The sequence below is a fragment of the Procambarus clarkii genome, chromosome 33 (genome assembly GCF_040958095.1).
Source record: "Procambarus clarkii isolate CNS0578487 chromosome 33, FALCON_Pclarkii_2.0, whole genome shotgun sequence".
Taxonomy (NCBI): domain Eukaryota; kingdom Metazoa; phylum Arthropoda; class Malacostraca; order Decapoda; family Cambaridae; genus Procambarus; species Procambarus clarkii.
This window is the reverse complement of record NC_091182.1, coordinates 10,729,655-10,744,562: the sequence shown is the minus strand read 5'-3', so window position 1 is coordinate 10,744,562 and position 14,908 is coordinate 10,729,655. Positions and strand designations below refer to the sequence as shown.

The 14,908-nt window shown below is 43.8% G+C and overlaps 1 protein-coding gene across 1 annotated transcript; it reads right to left on the bottom strand.

The window, feature by feature from the left end:
- Positions 1 to 807: 807 nt before the first annotated feature.
- On the bottom strand, positions 808 to 1,299 carry LOC138370719 (piggyBac transposable element-derived protein 4-like). The gene has a single exon (XM_069335317.1). It carries the CDS (start codon positions 1,297 to 1,299, stop codon positions 808 to 810), a length of 492 nt encoding a protein of 163 aa, XP_069191418.1.
- Positions 1,300 to 14,908: the final 13,609 nt, after the last annotated feature.

The window sequence follows — 14,908 nt, the reverse complement described above, 5'->3', positions numbered from 1 at the left end:
CAAAAAAGGCGTGTGACGTCATGGCTCGGTGGTTGCCTATGGTGGTTGCCCATGATGTAGACTCCCGGAGGCAGTCGGGCGCCAGATTCAACAAGCGGAAGTTGCCACCATTTATTTTTCATTATTACTGCACAATTACAAATGCATTTCTTTTGTGTTTTTTTCTGGCAAATCCTATGTATATTGAACACGTTTACAATATTCAGACAGTAGAACATCTGTACTGTTCAAAGAAACTGTGTTACATGTATCACAAATGTGGCCACAAACATTGTTCATATTTTCTATATTTAATGTTCAATTATATACGTTTTCAACTTATTTACACACTGTACACTGTCACAGACTATATACATTCTCTACCAACACACACTTAGAACTGCAGAAGTTTGTGATAATCAGTGAAGCAGTCAATGGGGCACAAGGGTAACTTTGTACTCAACGCACCAAGTGCAGATGGATCTTCGCTTTTGTTCCCTACGTTGCGTGTTCTTGCAAACAACGCAGACACATTTACCTTTTTCCCGTGTGCCGGTGCATGGCATATAACGAAGCTTGTGTACAGGCAGAATTTTCTTACCCATTAGTCTGTCAGGAACTGTGTGAGGCATTGTTGCTGGCACCCCCACACATCACAACAGTGCCCTCCAACCATTCTTCACGAGTAGTTGTGACGTTAGCGCCACACTAAATGTACGGATAAATGGTCTATCCGTAGTCCGTATATCCGTATATTAATTTCACAAGATACATGTTAAAACAGTTCAGCACTGCAACGTCAATGAGGTGGAAATAAAATGTCTTCTTTCACTTCACATATTTTTGCACGCACTTGACGGCACCAACCATCATGGCACATTTATATACTAAGCGCATATTTACATTGTGGTTAATGACCCAATCAGGTTTATTCATTGGCACCTTTGTTGCAAAGTTTACTTTGCCACTCTCCAACATGGCACCAGTGTGAATAGTTATCAACATATTCACCTCGTGTCTGTCCCTCCAGAGCACTGATAACATTTGATCACACTTTCGCAGCTGGCATTTACCCACAGCAATGCCAATGCCAAACACTGGCATTTTCCTCCTGTGGGTCTTGACAGTGCCACATACGCCTGTGGTGTGGTCAAGGAGGATTCTGGTCAGCAAGAGGCTGGTATAGTAGTTGTCAGTGTACAGGATATGCCCTTTGTTCAGCATTGGATCCATGAGTGTCTTCACGACATTGTCTGAGAACCCGTGTGGATCTTGACTTGGTATGTCAAAGTATGTACGTGAATGCAATATCATGTCCATGACAATACCAGTTTCGCAGTCACATGGCACGAAGAACTATAGTCCAAACGTGTGCTATTTTGATGGAATGTACTGCTTGAACGCCAGTCGTCCCATGTCCCTAGAGGACTAGCAATTCACCTACCACGACATCCTGTGCTGGTACAAAATAGTCACGGAATTTTCCTCTCAAATCACTAAATACCTAAATACCGACGCGTCTTTCCACAGTCTGTCGTGTCTGTCTTCATTAACATTGTTCTCAAAGTGCAGGCCCCTAAGAAGCCGCAGGAACCCATCACGTGACGTGACATGTACCTGTTGAACATGGGAGATGGAACAAGGCTGTCTTTACTTCAATAATCCTAGATCACGTGTTTATCGGCATGCCTCATCACCATGCACAATGCAAAAAACACATACATTTCTTCACTAGTCGTGTCTCTCCAATGTGTCATTCGAGATGCAGGTAAGATTTCAGTGTCAATGCGTTCGTCTCTGCAACGAGATGGTCCACGAATTACTGATCGAAATATGCGATTAAATAATAAATTTCAGGCATATCATCACCAGTATAGGGTAATAACTGGGTCACACGAACATTAGTATCATCAAATGTTGGAATTTGTGAGACAAATTTCTCACAATGTCTACAGATGTGAGCTGCTTCCGACTCAGTACTAGGCCAGTGAGCAAATTGCCTCCCACAGACAATAACAGGATCATTCCCTGCTTTTTAGTTTGTCAAGTGTTGAATTTGTGATAATAGTTTGCACTTACAAGAATTCCCATGTTGGAGAGGTGGTCAGACGTCATTTTGTTGTCAGCCAACTGAATTCACTTTTCTTGTAGGAATTTTCCTGATTTCATGAGACCATGAACATATTGGTCAAATGGGATTTTGTCGACTACTATGGCCTGTACAGGTAACCGCACCTCAGAAGCCGCAGGAACCTATCACGTGACATGTACCTGTTGAGCATAGGGGATGGAACAAAACTGTATTTGCTTCAATAATCCTGGATCACATGTTCATCGGCACACCTGATCATCATACAGAACGCCACATAACCGCTATAACCACCATGGCGTTCTAGTAGTTGAGCTACTTTGTAGTCTTGGGGTTGTGTTGGCCAGGAACCTTGATATGTTTAGTTTCATATGTCGAACAGAAACTAAACATCATTAGATTATTTGGCACTTTCTGTGTGACAAATGATTTTTGAGAGCTTAGGTAAAAAAATCCCTCTCAAAGGGATTTGAGAGGGATTTCCTCAGGTAAAAAAACCTATAGGTAAAAAAAAATCTCTCAAAGAGTTTTGAGAGCTTAGGTAAAAAGAGTGGTGACTTTGGTCCTTTTGTTCTTGACGAGTAGTTGGGCAGTGGGCAAAATCACGTTATTGTCAGACTTTGTGGATATGACACCTATATCATGACCTACTTTGCAGTACTGCACGTGATGGAAGTTTCCTCCTCCACCTTGGGTTTGGGAGACCTTGGTCTTATGTCCCCGCACATTGCTTTATGATGTTGACTCCTTATTGCACCTGTTGCAGGTGTGCATTTGGGTTGCAGCGGTATTGGGGTCAGGTGACCCGAGGCACCTGTTGTATTTATGCAACTTCTTGAGTCGCTTTAGTACGATCTGTCCTTTAGTACTTCTTGAGTCTGTAGTACGATCAGAGTAATTAGTGCAGTTGTATATGGAATGTTCTCCATTACAAAACAAACACGTCATGCAGCCTACAGAACCTTTTGTAGTCATCGCCTTGGGTGACACAGTAACTCTACGTTTGGAGGGACCCACTGCATATGTGCCCACACTGCCTTGTTTCCACCTTGGAATGGGGATAGATGTTTTATATTTGCTTGGAGTATTATGTGTACTCTGTGATTTGTTATAAGTGGTTAACGAAGGTTTAGTTGTTGATTTACCATCTGTGTTTGCTTGTTGTCTATCTATAACTGAGCGTAAACCTTCAGTGATCTGTATTGTAAGAAGAGACTTGTTATGTACGGTATAAAACTTATCCAGTGTTTCACTGGGTAATTTGCGTCTTGCAACAACTTTAGTTAACCAATCCGCACTATTTAGATCAAACTTAAGGCTGAGTGCTTTGAGTAATGACTCAAGCTCCAACCTAAATGTTTGGAGTGAGTCAGTGGAGCCATCTGTGAATTTTAATTCCAACAACTTTTGTTGGATGTTTCAGGTTGGTGAAAAGTGGGCACCAGTTGTAATGTTTAGGAATACTGGTGCTGCACAAACCATGATTGCTTTCAGTATGTTGTCTAAGGAAAAAAGATTGATCTGGAAGAGATAATGTTAATTCAGGATATTGGTGAAGTAGTGCAACATGTTCCAATTGTTTAGGTTTATATTAAAATCCTTTCTTGAGGATTGTAATTCTTTCTTGAGTATTGTATGTGAGGAATCCTTTTTTGAGGATTGTATGTTAGGAATCCTTTCTTGAGGATTGTATCGATCAGTTAAGCTATTGCCAGTTTATTTTTAAGCTAGATCTGTCAAAGGGTCATCACCACATTTCCTCCTGGATTATGTACTGTTGGCGTTTGTAATACCTTACCTATTCCTGGAGTTGATGTAATACTAGGGAATGATCTTGCATTGAAATTGACAAATAATCAGTTCCCTATAATGATCACTGAATGAGGTAGACTTTTCTCAGAGGCGAGTGAGGTAACTCTTGTTGTGTATCCTGTCTGTACAGTCCCCAGATCCCAGAGTGCTAAGCATAAGAGTGATGTTTCCAGTTCTATGAATATGGAGGTGTAACGTACGATTATGTTACGTTGTTGGGTAGATTAGATACACATTGTTTAGTGAGTTTTCATATTTATTTAGTAGTCTTGATTACAATATTCAGTTGGTAGCATTGTCGTAAACGTTCAGACTGAGCTTGGAGCAGAGCAGAGAGCTGACAGAGGCCGTAGTCGCGAAGCTGTATGCGGGAGAGCGTGGCGGCTCGATTGGGAATTGCGAGTGTCGGAACTCGGGGAACGAGAGCGTTGTAGCTCGATGCAGTCGTGTTCTGCTGTCTGCTCTGTGTCGAAGCTGTAGCGTCTTGGGTCGATTAGAACTGCCTACGCCGAGTACTACATTCTTGACTGGAGATTGTACTGTTTGCTATTGCTCATATCGCTTGCTTATATGGTAATTACACCTCAGCTCCCTCCAACAAGCTGAGAAGAGTATTAAATGTAATTGAGGAAAGGATTGTAGCTTCTGTAATTAGTGCTAATTAGTTATGCTATTAAGATAATGAGATAATGGAGCGAGTATAAGCTTACTCGCTACAGAGGGAAGGCTGGAAAGCCTCCGCTGGTAGACTCGGAAATAGAATTGGCCAACACCTTACAAGCACATTTGGATGAGGTTAGTACAGTTGGGGAAGTGATGCCCCGTTATCTTCTTGAGGTTATCTTGAGATGAATTTGATGCTTAGCGTCTCTGCAGCCCGGTCCTCGACCAGGCCTCCTTTTTGCTACACATCTCCAGGAAGGAGCCCGTAGCAGCTGTCTAACTCCCAGGTACCTATTTACTGCTAGGTGAACAGACCATCAGGGTGAAAGAAACTTTTCCAACTTGTTTCTTCCTCCACCAGAGATCGAACCCAGAACCTTAGGACTACGAATCCCGAGCGCTGTCCACTCAACCGTCAGGCTTATGATGAAATTGAACCCCTTGTCACTACCTCTTCCCCTCTTGTCTAATGAATCCCACACTTTGTCCCACCTTTAAAAGGCCGACCCCAGTTTACATGTATGTTTTTCTAAGGCCGTTCCAGAGAATGATGCTTCGGAAGGTGATGTTGGATACTTCACATGTTTTTTCAGGTAACCAAAAATTTTTATTGGCCCAAAATAAAGAAAGATATTGCCAAACATTGTCGTCAGTGCTTAACATGCCAAGTGGTGGGGAAACCCAGCCAAACTGTTCCCAGAGCTCCTCTTCATCCAATTGGTGTTCCACGTGACCCATTTGCCCACATTATCATGGACTGTGTAATACCCCACTTTCCCGGACCTTGTCCGGACATATGCATATAATTACTCCTATGTGTGCCACAACCAGATTTCCTGCAGCCTATCCTGTGCGCAATATTAGAGCAAAGACGGTCATCAATCATCTGGTGAAGTTTTGTACCTTGTTTGGACAGCCCTGTGTAATCCAGTCAGACAATGGAAGCAATTTCCGCTCAGCTGAATTCCAACAATTCAGTTTGCAATACAATATCAAACATCAATTTTCCAATATATACCATCCCCAGATTCAAAGTGTCTTGGGAAAGTTTCACCAGAGCCTGAAGCAGATGCTGCGGACTGTTGGCGAAGTCTGGACGCAACTGGGATGAAAACTTACCCGTTGTCGTCTTTGTAGTTCGTAGTGTACTACAGGGGTGTTCCTCATTTAAATAAATTTTTGGTCATCAGGTGAGAGGACCTCTCTAGCTGCTGAAGGAGAGACTCATGGGGAACGTTTCTCTCACCGAAGGACGACGCATGCTGAGCGAGATCCACTCCAAACTCAAATGGACGGAGCGAGAGCACATCTGGAGAAAACCCAGCTCAAGGAGCAGCACTATGACAAGAAGTTCCGGGCGAAGTCTAGATTTTTCAAGCCAGGTGACCTAGCCCTAGTTCTCAAAACACGAGTGGAAGCTGCTGTGGAGAATCAGTTTGAAGGTCCGTTTGAAGTAGTATCAAAACGTTTGGAGTTGACCTATCAAGACCGGAGTTTGAAGGACCACTCTTACATCTTGGTGAGAGTGGTGTTCACTTGGTGAGCACATCTTGCTGTGCACAATCGATGTGCACAGTAATCGATTAAAAGTTTTTCAGGGTTCCAGGCTGGTGGCATGTTTACTACAGGATGTTCTCACACCTTTGAATCATGAAAATAATGAAGTGTCTAATCCTACCTCTTGTCATTCTAGTTTGTTGAGAGGTTGGGTCACTTGGATGAAGAGAAACAGAGATAGATGCAAACTCTGCTAGACGAGTATGGTTTTTGGTTTGGATAAGTGCCTACCAAGACCCATGTCTTTAGCCATGATATTCAGCTCAGACCCCACACCTATTTGTATGCACCCCTACAGAGTGTCGCTAGAGAAGAGGGCTATTATGAGGAAGTGGAGTTCTTCCTAGAACATGGTCTCATTAAACCTAGCCAAAGTTCCTGGTGCTTGCCCTGTTTGTTGGTTTCTAAGCAGCATGGGAAGGGGTGCCAGTGTACTGACTACAAACCAATTGAACCAGGTAACTGAAGTAGACCCTTTCTCCTTACCGCTTCTTGAGGATTGTATCGATCAGTTAAGCTATTGCCAGTTTATTTCTAAGCTAGATCTGTCAAAGGGTTATCACCAGGTACCATTGACAGACCGAGCAAGTGAAGTGTCAGCATTTGTAACACTGGGCGGTGTTTATCAATATAATGTAATGCCGTTTGGCTTAAGAGAATACGGAGTGTGGGGTAGGAGTACAGCTTACCACTTCACGAGGTACAGCTGATTGCCGACTATGGAGTTGAGCAGTTTATCGTAACTGTAGCCCATAAGTTACCCTTAGAGCATGTACAGATGGTGCTGGGTAATGACCTCGAAGGAGGCAGGATGCAACTCGATTGGGCCAGGAGTGCCTATGTTTCAGGCCGTGGTGCAACCATGCCAAGTGAGGTACTGGTGCACTCAGGTAGTGGTGAGAAAGCTGACCGCATCAATGGTAACGTCGCAAGGGACGACGACAATGAGGGGCGAGAATGCAGAGAGGTCGTCGGAAGTCGTGGAGAACCCCGACGAGGACCTGCGACTAAGGGGCCATATCACCCGGATTTAAAAAATTGTTGTAGGGTATTCATAATTTATTATCCTGATACATGTGAAAGGTGCTGCACCTCGGCCAAGTTTCAGCATCTCAGCCTAAATAGAGACGGAGAAAAAAAAACAAAACAAAAAAAAAGACGAATTTTTCAACCATGTTCAAAAAATTTCACAGCCCACAATTGTGAACCAAAATCATTTATACGACACTCAGCTATGACCTTACTATATAATAAAGATTTGCATGTCACATTATTATCCCAGATGTATTTAGTGCAATAATACAGATTTTATAAAAGTTTCCCAAAAACGTATGCAACAAAATGAGGTGTATCATTATTTATAAAATCAATAAATCTACGTAGATAAGAATAATGACATGCGTTTATAGAGGCGTATTTTCTACATATAATGTGCAAGTTTCATGTAAATAGAATAATAAATAAAGGCTGTGAAATTTTATCTAGTTTTAAAAGTTGGAGTTGCGTAGCGCGCTCTCAAAGTTTCTCAACCTGCGGTCACTCGTGAGTGGTGATTTACGCATTGCGGCCAGCTCGTATGGAGAGCTCGCATGCATCTAGCTGTCAATGCTTCTCTCTTGTTCGTTTGGTAAGTCATATTGCAGTACAAATAGCTAAAAATCCAAAAATAGCATGTTCTGGGAAATATTGTGTGAGCGCGTCAGCATACATCCTCTCTCCATGAGAGACACGCAGTCACTGACTGCACCACCCTCGTGTCAGACCATATGTTGTGTTGCCATATGTTTAGTTTATATTCATTTTATGCATAACATGTTATTTTCAACGCTATTACGAAAAATAAGACATCTACAACGTAAGATACAATACCCCGCGGCGTACTCACGGCGCGAGGACCAGATTCACGAAAGTTGCAGCGGGAAATTTGACTCTAATTACGTTATTTTTCAAGATATCATTAAACGGTTTGGACCACAGTGTTGCCAGAACGTTGTAGTATTTTTCGTAATTTTTCGTAAATATTCCATTTTTCATCGGATTTTCGGGTGACTTGGCCCCTAAGCCTAATGATGCGTGTGGAGTAGTGGCGAGGAGCAGCTGTACAAGCGCCTGGGGCAGTGAAGGTGCTGCAGACCGCACTCCATCCACGTAAAAGTGTGAGAAAAGTGAACTCAGTGGATGAGCGAACGGCGGTGAGGGGAAGAGTGGAAGAGCCACGGCGCAGTGCACCGGCCGGATAGGTAGGGGTTGGGGTAAGAAGAACCACCGTGGCGAGGTGAGCCACAATGAGGTAGATAAGCCCAACCACGAACTGAGAAAGTCGTCTGCAGCGAAAGGAATCTCATGGAGGAATGAAGATCTTCACCGAGAACGGTGGAACCATATGTATGTGAAAGGTAATAGGAAGAAAGTAAGGAACAGGTATACCCAGGGTAGGTGCCAGCCTAGCCAGAGGGACACTGGGCCATCGCAAAAGCCTGGTGTGGAAGAGAGGAAGTGGCTGGATGGAGAACAGGTAACAGGTGTCGCTGTTAGGAGACACCGCACTTACAGGAGAAAAGGAACGGAGAAGAGAGAAGATTAGCGAAGAGGAGTTCGTGAGAGGAAGCATGGAGTACTTGTAGGATGCAGTGAAAGTGCAAGGGTATCTCAGAGTGCACGACGCAGTGGAGACCCTACATGCACTGAACCTTGCAGTGGTAACGTGTCTTGGAGAGTACTCGTAGACACGGGAGAATGATCCCTTATAGGTGTTCTGGGAACACCCACCCCACTCGGTCCTGTGCAAGGTGGAGATATAATAGGGCAAGATATAATAGGGCAAGTTGGTGACGAGCCACGTCACCAACTGGAGGAGTGACACCTCAGGGATGAAGGGAACAAGAGCATAGGATGCCCTCTCCAGTGCTATTCATGCAATATGACTCTTATTTTGAGGGGAGGGGTATGTTACGGTGCCGTCTCCTACAAGCGCCTGGGCCTCATGTTTTACATGAAACACCTCCCCAATGCCAGTGTTAAGAGTCATATTCGTTTACCATGCAGGTACTCTGAGATGCAGGGAGTCGTTTGGTATATGAGGCGACTGCATTGGTTACCTATATAGGGAGAAATTTGTGTTTATAAGGTTGTTGGTTAAAGGGGTGGAGGGGTCGCGCCCTTGGTACATACAAAATGGCGACCCATGCCTACAAATCCGCCATTTTGTGGGCGACGCCAGCCGGATGGGGATTGGCTGGCCGAGGTCACGTGACGTGGCTAACCAATCAGGGCCTGCTATGACATTACCGAGAGACCTGGCTCGGCGCTGGCGGGGAGCGTCGCCGTAGAGCTGAACTGGATTTGGACGGGAGCAGAAGTGTATCAGAGAGCCCCAGAGATTGGAGGTTCAGGGAGCCTCAATCAGTGGATTTTCAGCCATTGCAGTCTACCATTAACGCTGAAGACACTTCATGCTTTTTCTGGGGAGCATGAAAGAAGCCAAGTTTAGTGGGCAAAGAAGTGCCAAGAACTGGAGGATAAAAGTCGGGTCGGCGACGAATCGGGAGGTCAAGTCTGGCGCCCGCGAGTCTGGCTTGGTACGACGAGCCGTGCTGCAGTGATTGGATGATATTGCTGAGACGTAGGTGGGAAGACACCGGTTCCAGAACCAGGAGAGAACGTCTCGTTGAAGGAACGTGTGTATACAGTGACAGGCTCAGTGACAACTGGTTGAACCAGTTTTAGGAAAATCTGGACTCTAGGGAATGGCACGGAGGCAATACGATTTCTACGCGACACCTGAGACCTTACAACAAGCTTCTGGATTGCTGAGGAGCGACCTGGAACAGTGGGAACCTCACACCATCGTAGAACAGGCATCATGGACAGGAATAATTAAGGTAGATCATATTTCCCTTCCATTACCCTTTGCTGATTAGGCTAGATAGGCCAGTATATATATATATATATATATATATATATATATATATATATATATATATATATATATATATATATATATATATATATATATATATATATATATATATTAGTATATTTTGGTAGCAGTCTTTCCTGTAGACATATATTATTAAATATGACCGAAAAAGTAAGATTAATAATTCTAACACGAATTTTCTCAATCTTTCGTACATTACGCTTCACTGTTGGAGGTAAATCAAAAATCACTTCTCCAAAATTCATTTTTATTTCTTAGTCTGACGCGACGCGGGCGCGTTTCGTAAAACTTATTACATTTTCAAAGACTTCACAAATACACAACTGATTAGAACTAGCGTTTCCCTGATTTTATATCTACATTTGAGTGAGGTGGGAAGGGTGATGTGGCATTAACACAAGACAGAACACTAGAGGATATTAATAGGGTATTAAAAGTATCAACACAAGACAGAACACGAAACAATGGGTATTGAATAGAAGTGTTTGTAGAAAGCCTATTGGTCCATATTTCTTGATGCTTCTATATTGGAGCGGAGTCTTGAGGTGGGTAGAATATAGTTGTGCAATAATTGGCTGTTGATTGCTGGTGTTGACTTCTTGATGTGCAGTGCCTCGCAAACGTCAAGCCGCCTGCTATCGCTGTATCTATCGATGATTTCTGTGTTGTTTACTAGGATTTCTCTGGCGATGGTTTGGTTATGGGAAGAGATTATATGTTCCTTAATGGAGCCCTGTTGTTTATGCATCGTTAAACGCCTAGAAAGAGATGTTGTTGTCTTGCCTATATACTGGGTTTTTTGGAGCTTACAGTCCCCAAGTGGGCATTTGAAGGCATAGACGACGTTAGTCTCTTTTAAAGCGTTCTGTTTTGTGTCTGGAGAGTTTCTCATGAGTAGGCTGGCCGTTTTCCTGGTTTTATAGTAAATCGTCAGTTGTATCCTCTGATTTTTGTCTGTAGGGATAACGTTTCTATTAACAATATCTTTCAGGACCCTTTCCTCTGTTTTATGAGCTGTGGAAAAGAAGTTCCTGTAAAATAGTCTAATAGGGGGTATAGGTGTTGTGTTAGTTGTCTCTTCGGAGGTTGCATGGCTTTTCACTTTCCTTCTTATGATGTCTTCGATGAAACCATTGGAGAAGCCGTTATTGACTAGGACCTGCCTTACCCTACAGAGTTCTTCGTCGACTTGCTTCCATTCCGAGCTGTGGCTGAGAGCACGGTCGACGTATGCGTTAACAACACTCCTCTTGTACCTGTCAGGGCAGTCGCTGTTGGCATTTAGGCACATTCCTATGTTTGTTTCCTTTGTGTAGACTGCAGTGTGGAAACCTCCGCCCTTTTCCATGACTGTTACATCTAGAAAAGGCAGCTTCCCATCCTTTTCCGTCTCGTAAGTGAAACGCAGCACGGAACTCTGCTCAAATGCCTCCTTCAGCTCCTGCAGATGCCTGACATCAGGTACCTGTGTAAAAATGTCGTCAACATACCTGCAGTATATGGCCGGTTTCAAGTTCATGTCGACTAAGACTTTTTGCTCGATGGTACCCATGTAGAAGTTTGCAAACAGGACACCTAGGGGAGAACCCATGGCGACCCCATCTACTTGCTTATACATGTGCCCATCCGGGCTCAAGAAGGGTGCCTCTTTAGTACAAGCTTGGAGTAGTTTCCTCAGAATACTTTCTGGCATGTCAAGAGGAGTACAGGCTGGATCACGATACACTCTGTCAGCTATCATTCCGATTGTCTCGTCCACAGGTACGTTGGTAAACAGCGATTCTACGTCCAACGAGGCTCTTATCCCTGTGGCCCGTGCGCCCCGCAGTAAGTCCACAAATTCCTTTGGAGACTTCAGGCTGAAGGCGCAAGGAACATAAGGAGTCAGCAGGCCGTTGAGTCGCTTCGCCAGTCTGTACGTGGGTGTGGGTATCTGGCTAATGATTGGCCGAAGTGGGTTTCCAGGCTTGTGCGTCTTGACATTTCCATACGCATATCCAGGTTTATATTCCCCAATGATCTTTGGCAGGTGGAGTCCGGATTTCTTGGCGTTCACAGTTTCGATCAGTTTGTTGACCTTTGCTTTTAATTCGGCTGTAGTGTCCTTCGTTACCCTTTGGAACTTAGTTTGGTCAGAGAGTATGATGTTCATTTTCGCCAGATATTCGTCTTTTTTAAGAATGACATATATTGGCGACTTGTCACCTCTCCTGACAACTATCTCCTTGTTCTCACGAAGGCTTTTAGCTGCCGCTTTGAGCTCGGGGGACAGTATGGTGCTTCTGTAATTGCCTCGATTCTTTCCTCCTTCTGCAATAAGTTCTGCTTGTAAGGTATCTTTGGTAGTGACCTTCTTTTGTGTCTCGAGGTCGAATATGTCGTCCAACAGAATTTCCAACTCTACTTTCCGGGCCATTTCACTCGGTCTGGACATAACATGACAGTTTATGCCCAGATTTAGGAGAGTGACTTGGTCCTCAGTGAGGTTAATTCCTGCAAGGTTCAGGAAGCCATCTCTTGGTCGTGGAATTGCCATAGGTCCTCCATATAATGTTGTTAGTTTCTTGATAATCCTTGTTTCAGTGCTGAGGTGATGTTGGTCTGTGAGGATGTCGAGGTGTTGTTCAATGCGGGTACGGATACTATGGTCGATGTTGCTATTTCTCCACTCGTTTGTAGCATGAAGTAGTTGCGTTTTGTTGTCTTTGATTTCATTCTCTGCCTTGTATATCTGATCACGAATCAGATCCTGGCGATATTTTATCGTGAAGGCTTGATTCCTTGCTGCTGGGTCGTGCACTTTAACATTAGTATATTTTGGTAGCAGTCTTTCCTGTAGACATATATTATTAAATATGACCGAAAAAGTAAGATTAATAATTCTAACACGAATTTTCTCAATCTTTCGTACATTACGCTTCACTGTTGGAGGTAAATCAAAAATCACTTCTCCAAAATTCATTTTTATTTCTTAGTCTGACGCGACGCGGGCGCGTTTCGTAAAACTTATTACATTTTCAAAGACTTCACAAATACACAACTGATTAGAACTAGCGTTTCCCTGATTTTATATCTACATTTGAGTGAGGTGGGAAGGGTGATGTGGCATTAACACAAGACAGAACACTAGAGGATATTAATAGGGTATTAAAAGTATCAACACAAGACAGAACACGAAACAATGGGTATTGAATAGAAGTGTTTGTAGAAAGCCTATTGGTCCATATTTCTTGATGCTTCTATATTGGAGCGGAGTCTTGAGGTGGGTAGAATATAGTTGTGCAATAATTGGCTGTTGATTGCTGGTGTTGACTTCTTGATGTGCAGTGCCTCGCAAACGTCAAGCCGCCTGCTATCGCTGTATCTATCGATGATTTCTGTGTTGTTTACTAGGATTTCTCTGGCGATGGTTTGGTTATGGGAAGAGATTATATGTTCCTTAATGGAGCCCTGTTGTTTATGCATCGTTAAACGCCTAGAAAGAGATGTTGTTGTCTTGCCTATATACTGGGTTTTTTGGAGCTTACAGTCCCCAAGTGGGCATTTGAAGGCATAGACGACGTTAGTCTCTTTTAAAGCGTTCTGTTTTGTGTCTGGAGAGTTTCTCATGAGTAGGCTGGCCGTTTTCCTGGTTTTATAGTAAATCGTCAGTTGTATCCTCTGATTTTTGTCTGTAGGGATAACGTTTCTATTAACAATATCTTTCAGGACCCTTTCCTCTGTTTTATGAGCTGTGGAAAAGAAGTTCCTGTAAAATAGTCTAATAGGGGGTATAGGTGTTGTGTTAGTTGTCTCTTCGGAGGTTGCATGGCTTTTCACTTTCCTTCTTATGATGTCTTCGATGAAACCATTGGAGAAGCCGTTATTGACTAGGACCTGCCTTACCCTACAGAGTTCTTCGTCGACTTGCTTCCATTCCGAGCTGTGGCTGAGAGCACGGTCGACGTATGCGTTAACAACACTCCTCTTGTACCTGTCAGGGCAGTCGCTGTTGGCATTTAGGCACATTCCTATGTTTGTTTCCTTTGTGTAGACTGCAGTGTGGAAACCTCCGCCCTTTTCCATGACTGTTACATCTAGAAAAGGCAGCTTCCCATCCTTTTCCGTCTCGTAAGTGAAACGCAGCACGGAACTCTGCTCAAATGCCTCCTTCAGCTCCTGCAGCCATAGGAGGACCTATGGCAATTCCACGACCAAGAGATGGCTTCCTGAACCTTGCAGGAATTAACCTCACTGAGGACCAAGTCACTCTCCTAAATCTGGGCATAAACTGTCATGTTATGTCCAGACCGAGTGAAATGGCCCGGAAAGTAGAGTTGGAAATTCTGTTGGACGACATATTCGACCTCGAGACACAAAAGAAGGTCACTACCAAAGATACCTTACAAGCAGAACTTATTGCAGAAGGAGGAAAGAATCGAGGCAATTACAGAAGCACCATACTGTCCCCCGAGCTCAAAGCGGCAGCTAAAAGCCTTCGTGAGAACAAGGAGATAGTTGTCAGGAGAGGTGACAAGTCGCCAATATATGTCATTCTTAAAAAAGACGAATATCTGGCGAAAATGAACATCATACTCTCTGACCAAACTAAGTTCCAAAGGGTAACGAAGGACACTACAGCCGAATTAAAAGCAAAGGTCAACAAACTGATCGAAACTGTGAACGCCAAGAAATCCGGACTCCACCTGCCAAAGATCATTGGGGAATATAAACCTGGATATGCGTATGGAAATGTCAAGACGCACAAGCCTGGAAACCCACTTCGGCCAATCATTAGCCAGATACCCACACCCACGTACAGACTGGCGAAGCGACTCAACGGCCTGCTGACTCCTTATGTTCCTTGCGCCTTCAGCCTGAAGTCTCCA